This window comes from Salvelinus sp. IW2-2015, unplaced genomic scaffold (assembly GCF_002910315.2).
Source record: "Salvelinus sp. IW2-2015 unplaced genomic scaffold, ASM291031v2 Un_scaffold979, whole genome shotgun sequence".
In the NCBI taxonomy this organism is placed as follows: Eukaryota; Metazoa; Chordata; class Actinopteri; order Salmoniformes; family Salmonidae; genus Salvelinus; species Salvelinus sp. IW2-2015.
This window is the reverse complement of record NW_019942670.1, coordinates 377157-388204: the sequence shown is the minus strand read 5'-3', so window position 1 is coordinate 388204 and position 11048 is coordinate 377157. Positions and strand designations below refer to the sequence as shown.

Sequence of the window (11048 nt, the reverse complement as noted above, 5' to 3'; positions counted from 1 at the left end):
CTAGATGGGTTTATGTGTCTAGCTGGTACTATCAGATATAAATAACCATGACAACCATAAAGGGTAAATAGCTTGTGACGCAATGTGGTCACACAAGGCCTTTGTTCCAAATCTTTTCCCTTTAAAGTGCACTACTTTTGAACAGAGCCATATGGTCTGGTTGAATGAAGTGCAGTATAGGCTATAGGGAATAGGGTGCCATTTGGGACGCAGAATATGTGGGTAACTCTTTGAGAGAGTGCCCTCTGTCACGGCGTGAAACTGGGCCCCTTCTAATAAGGGCTTTGGGAGGATCTAATTGATTACAGAGCGGTTGAATGCACAGATGTACTGTGACTGAATAAAAATACTTTTTTTTATGAGAAACAAATATACTTTTTCACACGGGCAAAACTACACTGGGAAAGTCCCAACCCCACCCTCTGCACATTTAGCTAACGCTTATCACTATTGAACACTGTATATGAGTTTGGGATATTGGGAAGGATATTTGTTATTGGTATTGGAATGGGAGGGATATTTGTTATTGGTTATTGGGAATGGGAATGGATATTGGGTTTTGGGTATTGGGAATGGGATATTTGTTATTGGTATTGGTATTGGGAATGGGGTATTGGGATGGGAATTGGATATTTTGTTATTGGGTATTGGGAATGGGATATTGGATATGGATATTGTATTGGGTATTTGGGAATTGGATATTGGATTTTGGGTATTGGGGTATTGGGTATTGGGTACTGGGGTATTGGGAAATGGGATATAGGATATTGGGTATTGGGAATGGGATATTTGTTATTGGGTTTGGGCATGGGAATGGGAATGGGAATGGGAATTGGGTATTGGATATGGGTATTGGGAATGGATATTGGGTATTGGTATTGGGAATGGGAATGGAATGGGTATTGGGATTGGGATGGGAATGGGATATTGGGTTTTGGGTATTGGATATTGGATATTGGGAAGGGATACTTGTTATTGGGTATTGGGTATTGGATATTGGATATTGATATTGGAGTATTGGGTACTGGGTTTGGGGTATTGGGTACGGGGTATTGGGGTATTGGGTTATGGTACTGGGGTATTGGGTATTGGGGTATTGGGTATTGGGGTATTGGGTATTGGGGGATTGGGTATTGGGTATTGGATATTGGTATTGGGGTATTGGGTATTGGGTATGGGTATTGGATTGGGTATTGGGGTATTGGGTATGTGGTATTGGGTATTGGGTATTGATATTGGGTATTGGCTTTGGGGTAATGGGTATGGGTATTGGGGTATTGGGTATTGGTTTTTGGGGTATTGGGTAATGGGTATGATAGGGGTATGGTAATGGGTAATTGGGGTAATGGTGGGTATTGGGTATTGGGGTATTGGATGGGTATGGGGTATGGGTATGGTATTGGGTATGGTATTGGGTATGTATTGGGAATGGGTATTGGGTATTGTATGGGTATTGGGGTAATGGGGTATTGGGGTATTGGGGTATATGGGTATTGGGGGTATTTGGGTATGGGTATTGGGTATTGGGGTTTGGGTTATTGGGGTATTGGGTTGGGGTATGGGGGTATGGTATTGGGTGGTAATTCGGGGTATGGTATTGGGGTATTGGGGTAATGGGTAAGTGGGTATTGGGGTATTGGGGTAATGGGGTAATGGGGTAATGGTGGTATTGGGAATGGGGTAATGGTATTGGGTAATGGGTATTGGGTTTGGGTATTGGGGTAATTGGTATTGGGTAATGGGGTAATGGGGTATTGGGTATTGGGTATTGGGGTATGGGGTATTGGGGTAATGGGTATTGGGGTAATGGGGTATTGGGGTATTGGGTATTGGGGTAATGGGGTATTGGTATTGGGTAATGGGGTAATGGGGTAATGGATATTGGGTAATGGGGTATTGGGGTATTGGGGTAATGGGGTATTGGGGTATTGGATATTGCTATGTCTTTTGGGTGTCTGGCATTGGACATCAAACATCTGTAATTGTATGACATGGGCCTGTTCTGATGATCTTTTCCCACGAATGGAAATGAAACACAAAACTGCATCCAGTGTAAAGCATTATTGTACGTTGCTATTTACAGCATGGCTTGAAATAACAAAACAGAGGGTACTGTGCTTAGACCACTGACAGAACAACACACACATAACAACGAAACAACCATATAAAAACATCTGTTTTCTCCTCCTAACAGAGCTTCCTCATTAAGGAAATGTTCTCCTTGTCTTGTTTTAAGAGTGTCCTCTCCATCGCTTTGAAGAAACTGGCCATTCTAGATGCTTATCGGCAGATTTATTAAAAAATTATCAATGCTCCAAAGACTCTCCTTACTGCATTACAAGTAAAGTTGGGATAGAGTTCAAAGTGAATACTCTGTGTGTGTGTGAGAGGAGAGAGAGAGAGAGAGAGAGAGAGAGAGAGAGAGAGAGAGAGAGAGAGAGAGAGAGAGAGAGAGAGAGAGAGAGAGAGAGAGAGAGAGAGAGAGAGGAGAGAGAGAGAGAGAGAGAGTCACTGCCCACAAAATGAGGTGAAACTGAGCTGCACTTCCTAACCCTCTGCCCAATGTATGACCATATTAGAGAGACATATTTCCCTCAGATTACACAGATTCACAAAGAAATTTGAAAAAAATCCAATTTTGATAAACTCCCATATCTACTGGGTGAAATTCCACAGTGTTGCCATCACAGCAGCAAGATGTGTGACCTGTTGCCAAGAAAGGGCAACCAGTGAAGAACAACACATTGTAAATACAACCCATATTTATGCTTATTTATTTTAACTTGTGTGCTTTAACCATTTGTACATTGTTACAACACTGTATAATATTAATATGACATTTTGTAATGTCTTTCTTGTTTTGAAACTTCTGTATGTGTAATGTTTACTGTTAATTTGTATTGTTTATTTCACTTTTGTGTATTATCTACCTCACTTGCTTTGGCAATGTTAACACATGTTTCCATGCCAATAAAGCCCTTGAATTGAATTGAATTGAGAGAGAGAGAGAGAGAGAGAGAGAGAGAGAGAGGACAGAGAGACAGAGACAGAGACAGAGACAGAGACAGAGATTTTTATACAAAGGACAAAAAATACTTGAAATTAGTTCCAAATGGCATCCTCCCTATTCCCAATATAGTGCAGTAACTTTAGTGCACTATGTAAAGAAATAGGGTGCCAGCAGCCAGGGAGACAGGACTGTCCCAGCAGAGAGAGAGATCCCTCTGTCCTATGATTAAACTCCACACAGTCCGCTGCAGAGATGTCCTTGTTGTCCTCTGATCTATCCTACCACAAATGGCCAAGTCTGTAGACAGAGAGAGAGAGAGAGAGAGAGAGAGAGAGAGAGAGAGAGAGAGAGAGAGAGAGAGAGAGGAAGAGAGAGAGGAGAGAGGGAGAGAGAGAGAGAGAGAGAGAGAGAGAGAGAGAGAGAGACAGAGAGACAGAGACAGAGAGACAGAGAGACAGAGAGACAGAGAGACAGAGAGAGAGAGAGAGAGAGAGAGAGAGAGAGAGAGAGAGAGATCGATTGAATAAATAGACAGATATATTAGTAAATATTGCAACATAAAAAAGGCAGCATGAATAGGAATTCTATTTGATTTACCATCATGGTGTTATTATAGTTATATTAGCCTACGTAATTCAGACACAAAGTAGACTCATCAATTGTCTGACTCTCACCACCCTTTCCGCAAAAAGCAATGGATGAAATGTGTTTCGTTTTCCTACACATTTTACACAGCACATTTTCCTACACATTTTACACAGCACATTTTCCTACACATTTTACACAGCACATTTTTCTACACATTTTACACAGCACATTTTTCCTACACATTTTACACAGCACATTTTTCCTACACATTTTACACAGCACATTTTTCTACATGCAATAGAATGAGTTGGTCTGGATTAGAGAGTCTGCTAAATGACCAACGTTTAAACTTTAAAAAGGATTATAAATAGACATTTGTGACTTTCATATCCAAGTTGACAAGGTCTGTGAACAGACAGAGACATTGTCTAATATATAAGGCTTCCTACCAGGCTGACAGGGTGTACAACGCTGCTCTCGTAGTGGTTGTCTTGTAGTAGCTGTCGGAGGTGTGTTATATAGCTAGATGCTAGTCGCAGCGTGTCCAGTTTGGACAGTTTGGTATCGGCCGGGACCCACGGCAGGCACGTTTTCAGCCTGGAAAACGCTTTGCTCAGCAGCCTCATCCTCGCCCTCTCTCTGGCGTTCGCAGCGTTCCTTTGCATCTGCCGACCATCCTTTTGATGAAGKTGTTTTCCTCCGGCAGCGGCGCTGTGCGATCGCTTGGTTTCGACTTCGTGACCGTCGTCAGTAGCGAACTCGTCGTCTGAGCACTCGTTGGAAGTGTAACGTCTCTGTGCAACGTTCCGTTTGGTTTTGTTGCTTTCGAACGGAGCGTCAGTCCGTTTGTGACGTGTYTCAATGTCCTCTCCGTCGCTTTCTGAGCCGGTGGACATGTCTGTCGGTTTCACCTCTGCCCTGTAGCAGGACAGAGGAGTCACTGGAGAGTTACAGGTGGGATATACCTGATCAAACCACCTCTAGTTTGATGCTATGTCTGTCCATAGGTGGTTTTAGAAATATACGTTATTTTTCTGATCCAGGAATGTGAAGGCTGCTTCTTCAACCAAAATGAAAAGGAAAAAAAGGATTTAAAAATGTCCTTAGTTGATCCATCTCATCCTCAGATGTCAAAATGACATTCCTAGTTTAGGAATGTTGCCATTGTTATCATGTAGCCTGACTTAGCCTACCAGTAGATTGAAAGTTTAGTTCAGAATGAAGTGTGTATTCTCTTATCCTCTCTTGTATAGCGAGTCAAGTCTTTGTAAAACGGAAACCTGCCGCCACTCTCATCCGGCTAATTTAAATGTCCTGGAATTGGCAGGGTGACAATGTTTTCAGCAACATTTCCCCACCTCTCTCTCTCTCTCTCTCTCCCTCTTTCACCTCTCTCTCTCTCTCTTCTCTCTCTCTTTCTCTCTCTCAATTTCAAGGGGCTTTATTGGCATGGAAAACATGTGTTAACATTGCCCAAAGCAGATGAGTAGGAATAATATACAAAAGCGAAATAAACATACAAATTAACAAAGTAAACATTACACATACAGAAGTTTTCAAAAACAATAAAGACATTACAAATGTGTATATTATATATATACAGTGTTTGAACAATGTACAAATGGTTAAAGCACACAAGTTTAAAATAAATAGCTAACTAAAGCCTTGATATTTCATCACTTGGAGTCATGATGGAGTCCTGGATTAAAATTACAGGATTTTGGTTGACTTATTGCTTTTTGGCCAATACAGGCTGTCCTAGCTGTGCAATAGTTAATATATAACTCGTGAGAGCTCTCGGCGTGATCTCCTGAGAGCGAGGTTGTGAGAATGGCTGGGGGCAACTGAGAGAGGGCAAGACGGTTGAGGTGCGAAATAGATCTTTGCCTTGGGGTCGACACCGCTCCAGTCGCACTTCGACTAGTGATGTACATTTATCTTCCCAGTCTAGATATGGGACTAGTTTCAGATTCAAAATTGCGATGTATTTCAAATTCTTTATGTCAGGATCGTTTAGATAATCTATGATTGTCTGGAGTACTGATCATACTACTTAGTCTCTCCTAGACTATTTAACTGGTTCATACATAGGTAGAGGGTCGATGTGCTGAGAGGGAACCAGGATGAGGAAAGCTTTGGAAGTAATTAGGGTATACTGAGATCGAGACCCTAGCATGAGGAACCAGCCAAGCTCGAGATTTCGGCACCTCATTTTGTGGAGCTGTTCTGTAGTGAAGGGAACTAGAGGATTGACGAGGAACATAGGCCTGTCTTCTCTGAGAAGCACCGAGAGTCGAAGTATTGTCTGCATGCCGTACGGACAGGCTTTCTTAGCAATAGCAAGGCTATGCTCACTGAGTCTAGCTACATAGTCAAAGCTCTTTCCTTTAAGTTTGGGTCAGTCACAGTGGTCAGGTATTGCTCCACTGTGTACTCTCTGTTTAGAGGCCAAATAGCATTCTAGTTTGCTCAGTTTTTTTGTTATTCTTTCCAATGTGTCAAGAATTATCTTTTTTGTTCTCATGATTTGGTGTGGGTCTAAATTGTGCTGTTCCTGGGCTGGCGTGGGGTGTGTTTTTTGGTTTGTGAACAGAGCCCTAGGCACAGCTTGCATTAGGGGACTCTTCTCCAGGTTCATCTCTCTGTAGGTGATGGCTTTGTTATGGAAAGGTTGGGAATCGCTTGCCTTTTAGGTGGTTTGTAGAATTTAACGGCTCTTTTGGATTGATGTAATTACGTATGGAGTATCGGCCTAATTCTGCTCTGCATGCATTATTTGGTGTTCTACGTTGATACAGCAGGAGGATATTTTTGCAAGAATTCTGATTAGCAGAGGTCTCAATTTGGTGTTGTGTCCCTATTTAGCTGAATCTTGGTGGGTGACGGCACCCCAGACCTCACCAAGCCATAAAGGGCAATGCGGCTCGTATGACATGATTCAAAGTATCTTTTAGCGCAATCCTATCTGGTATAGTTGAAATTTATAGTCTTTTGATGCCATAAGAATGCCCTCTTTGCCATTGTGAGCTCTCAGATCGTTCACAGCTCCTGTAGGAAATGTTCTAGCTACCTGTGGTGCTGATGTTGTGAAGGCCGTAGGGTATGAGTATGAGTATATATTTTGTGGCTCATAAGACTGGCAGAACAGGTGTTCTCACAAGATGAATTGTGGTTTACCTGGTGAGCTACCGCGAGAGACCTTTTAGGAGGAAGCGACCGAAGATAATTTCTGTGAGTCGTGTGACTGAGATTATTTTTCATGGGCCCAGTTTCGAGCAGAATCTGTGGCAGAACTAGATGCTTATGAGTCGACTAAGCTGTATGGACCATCTGCCTCTATGAGAGTTGGTGACAGACCATGCAGCAGATTGATCGATCAAAGCAATGAGCGAGTAGGACATTTGATTCTCGAGATATCTAAAGTGATACGGTGAGGACTCGATGCCCTGCAGACTATTCGTAGTGCGCCGACCCCCATCTCTTTCTCTCTCTCTCTCTCTCCTCGTCTCCAGTCTCTCTCTACTCTCGTCGTGCTCGCTACTCTCTCTCCACATCAGGTTGACCTGAGTTCCTGCTGAGCGATATTTACTGTTGAAGGACTTAGCGATGAGTTGGGTGAGTAGAGGATAGGTTACTCCATGTACTACTGTAGTGTAGAGCAGGCTAAAATAGAAGAACAAATGTATGTTCATGAAAGAGAACTTAGGATTGATCAGGAACATAGTGATCTGAGAACGAGTAGGAGGATATTATGTAGAAGTTCCAGATGTTCTGAAAATGGTTTCTCCCATAACAAATTGAGAATATTTTCTGATCGTGTAATTCACCAATATACTCAGGACAAGTCGTGGAAATGACACCACTGTGACTATTGCACCTAGTGATAAGCGAAAAACTTAACCCAAACTACCATCCCATCCCCTAATAGTTGATGAGGTGTTCGTAATTTCATCTGTAACGATTAGTCTGTCTCGTATGATAGTGGACACCAGGTATTAGTCTGAAACGATGTGGCTCGATCTCAATCTCGTAAAGGCGAATATGGCTCCGGGATCAGCATGTGCCAGAGAGTAGCTATAAGTGTTGCAATAGAAATATGTAATTATGCTTCTCATACTGTTGGACTAATTAATTCTTGATCCTCCTTACCTCCATTTGCACCACGACTTGAGATAAGGATAACTTTTTTTAGTGATTAGAATAGTGAATGTACATGTACGTTTGTTGGTGTGTAACTCTGCGTTGTTAGTTTTGTGGATCACACCGGCATTTAGAACTGTTAGGTCTTTGTCCAGGTCGACAGTAATGGACGATAAGAGAACCTAGTTATCTCACCTGGAACCTACCGCGGTTAAATTAACCAGGTGATAATATATATTAGTTTTTAATATAATTTAAAGAAAAGATATAGTTAGAGGTTAGTAGTTTATGCATGACTGAGGGACAGGAGGCAAGGTGGAAGAGAAAGGCCGTAACGAGTTTACCATACAATCGGGAAAATGGCTTCCTACATTCCCTATGTAGCTGCGAACTGTGACGTGTTGAAGACACTCCGAGAAGCGCGACTATGGCACTCTATTCACTTTATGTTTCACGGTTCGCGGAGCATACTTTAGACTAGACCCATATGGCACTACTCATATACCCTATGAGTGAGTGCACAAAGACTGTGCAGTGGATTAACTCGATAGGGAATGTTATTTTCTGAGACGAATCAACTCAGCGATGAGTGAAACATGAGAATGTACTGTGTAAATCTGACAGAAAAGACACTTCAGGTTTATGTACAAGCGACGAATTACTCATACACTTCGCAGTGCATTGTTAGTCAGATTCAGAAAACCTTTTCTGATATTACACTGTACTCAAGCAATGTCTAAGCTGCGCTCATTCATACAACTAGTTCTCCTTCAGAAACTTAGCATTTCTCAGTTTCCTCCATCCTAGTTCCTCTCAGGAATTAATTCCTACAGTTCCCTCATCCTTGTTCCTCTACAGAACATTCCTCAGTTTCCTCATCCTAGTTCCTAGTCTGAACCTTCCTCAGTTTCCTCATCCTAGTTCCTCTACAGAAGCATTCCTCAGTTCGCCTCATCCGTAGTTCCTCTCTGAACATTCCTCAGTTTCCTCATCCTAGTTCCTCTCTGAACATACTCAGGTTTCCTCTTCTAGTTCCTCTCAGACATTCCTCAGTTTCTCATCCTAGTTCCTCTTCAGAACATCCTCAGTTTCCTTCATTCCTAGTTTCCTCTCAAAAACATTCCTCAGTTCCCTCATCCTAGTTTCCTCTCAGAACATTTCCTCAGTTTCCTCATCCTAGTTCCTCTCAGAACATTCCTCAGTTTCCTCATCCTAGTTCTCTCAGAACATTCCTCAGTTCCCTCATCCTAGTTCCTCTCAGAAACATTCCTCAGTTTTCCTCATTCCTAGATTCCTCTCAGAACATTCTCAGTTTCCTCATCTAGTTCTCTCTGAACATCTAGTTCCTCATCCTAGTCCTCTCAGAACATTCCTCCAGTTTCCTCATCTGGTTCCTCTCGAACATTCCTCAGTTTTCCTCATCCTAGTTCCTCTCAGAAACATGCCTCAGTTTCCTCATCCTAGTTCCCCTCAGAACATTCCTCAGTTTCCTCATCCTGGTTCCTCTCTGAAACATTCCTCAGTTTCCTCATCCTAGTTCTCTCTTGAACCACTTCAGTTTCCTCATTCCTAGTTCCTCTCTGAACATCCTGCAGTTTCCTCATCCTAGTTCCTCTCAGAACATTCCTCAGTGTCCTCATCCTAGTTCCCTCAGAACATTCCTCAGTTTCTCATCCTAGTTCCTCTCTGAACATTCATCAGTTTCCCTCATCCTAGTTCCTCTCTTGAACGCTTCCTACTCTGAACAACTCAGTTCCCTCATCCTAGTTCCTCTCAGAAATCCATCAACCCTCAGTTTCCTCATCCTAGTTCCTCTACAAAACATTCCTCAGTTTCCTCATCCTAGTTCGTCTCAGAACATTACTCAGTTTCCTCATCCTTGTTCCTCTCAGAACATTCCTCAGGTTAGCTACAGTAGATGACAGTATACAGGACAATCAAATCGATTGTGTACTGGTAAGGAGAGAAGTACACTACACCAGCCATTCTCCAACCTCTCCTCAGTGACCCCAGCCATTCTCCAACCTCTCCTCAGGGATCCCCAGCTCTCACATGTATTTTTAACTATTGCACAGCTAGCACACCTGATTCAACTAGTCAACTAATTATCAAGCCCTTGACTAGGTGAATCAGGTGAGCTATTTCCGAGCTACAACAACACTGTGACATGTCTGGTGTTCCCGAGGAGAGGTCTGAGAACCGCTGATGTAGTGTGCATCTCTCCCCATCCCATGATCCCACCCCCACACATTCTGTTCCCCTTTGGTAACAGACATGTCTGACGACTTATCAAAAGAGCTAATCCTGTGTGCGTTTCACAGAGAGATTGGGTACCGCAGACGTAGCGTCCTTTCACACGCAGGCCCACGTGCCTCGGCCACAGCTGTCAGCTTTTCCCACGACATCTGGAGCACTGGCATGACTAGGGCGTGGCAAGGGGTAGGGGGTTAGGGAGGAACCCTGTGCTTTATCAGGGATTCCCCAATGCAAGATATTTTTTTATATTTCATATTTAACATTTAATTAACTAGGCATGCAGCTGTTGTATTGGTGTCTTAGGCATGACTTAGTCCACATTTTGCTTTATCAAGGGATTCCCCAATGCACCATTGTATGTGTCCAAATGGCACCCTATGTGGTGCACTACTTTAGACAAGAGCCCTATGGCACCCTATTCCCTACATAGTGCACTACTTTAGACCAGAACCCTATGGGACCCTATTCCCTACATAGTGCACTACTTTAGACCAGAGCCCTATGGGACCCTATTCCCTACATAGTGCACTACTTTAGACCAGAGCCCTATGGGAAAAAGGCATCATTTTGGATGCAGTTGATGTATTGGTGTCTTAGGCTGATTCCTATTCTCGTTTCCTTCTTTCATCTGCAGTGCAACCGTTTCTCAACGCCATGATGGCCTAGGAACAGCGGTTTGACTGCCTTGTTCAGGGGAAGAATGTCACGTTCCTGACCTGTTTTCCTTGTTTTTGTGATGTGTTTAGTTTGTCAGGGCGTGAGTTGGGAGTGGGCATTCTATGTTATGTGTTTCTATGTTTAGGTTCATTGTCATTTGGCCTGATATGGTTCTCAATCAGGGACAGGTGTTTTTACGTTTCCTCTGATTGAGAAACATATTAAGGTAGGCTGTTCTCACTGTTTGTTTGTGGGTGATTGTCTTCCGTGTCAGTGGTTGTTACCACACGGGACTGTTTCATTTGTCTAGTCTGTTCCTGTGTCTGGTTCTGTCAAAAACACGGGACTGTTTCGTTTTCGTTCGTTTGGTTAGTCTGTTCCTTTTCGTGCGTTCTTC

General features: G+C 42.9%; 1 protein-coding gene across 1 annotated transcript; it reads right to left on the bottom strand.

Annotated features, from left to right (window-relative positions):
* Positions 1–4047: 4047 nt before the first annotated feature.
* LOC112069317 (transcription factor 21) lies at positions 4048–10158 on the bottom strand (the record flags this gene model as incomplete). The annotated part of the gene is made up of 2 exons (XM_024136624.2): positions 10073–10158; positions 4048–4516 (listed from the first exon to the last, which is right to left on the bottom strand). Coding segments are annotated over exons 1-2 (555 nt in total), but the record flags the coding sequence as incomplete, so codon positions are not given.
* Between the last annotated feature and the right edge of the window lie 890 nt (positions 10159–11048).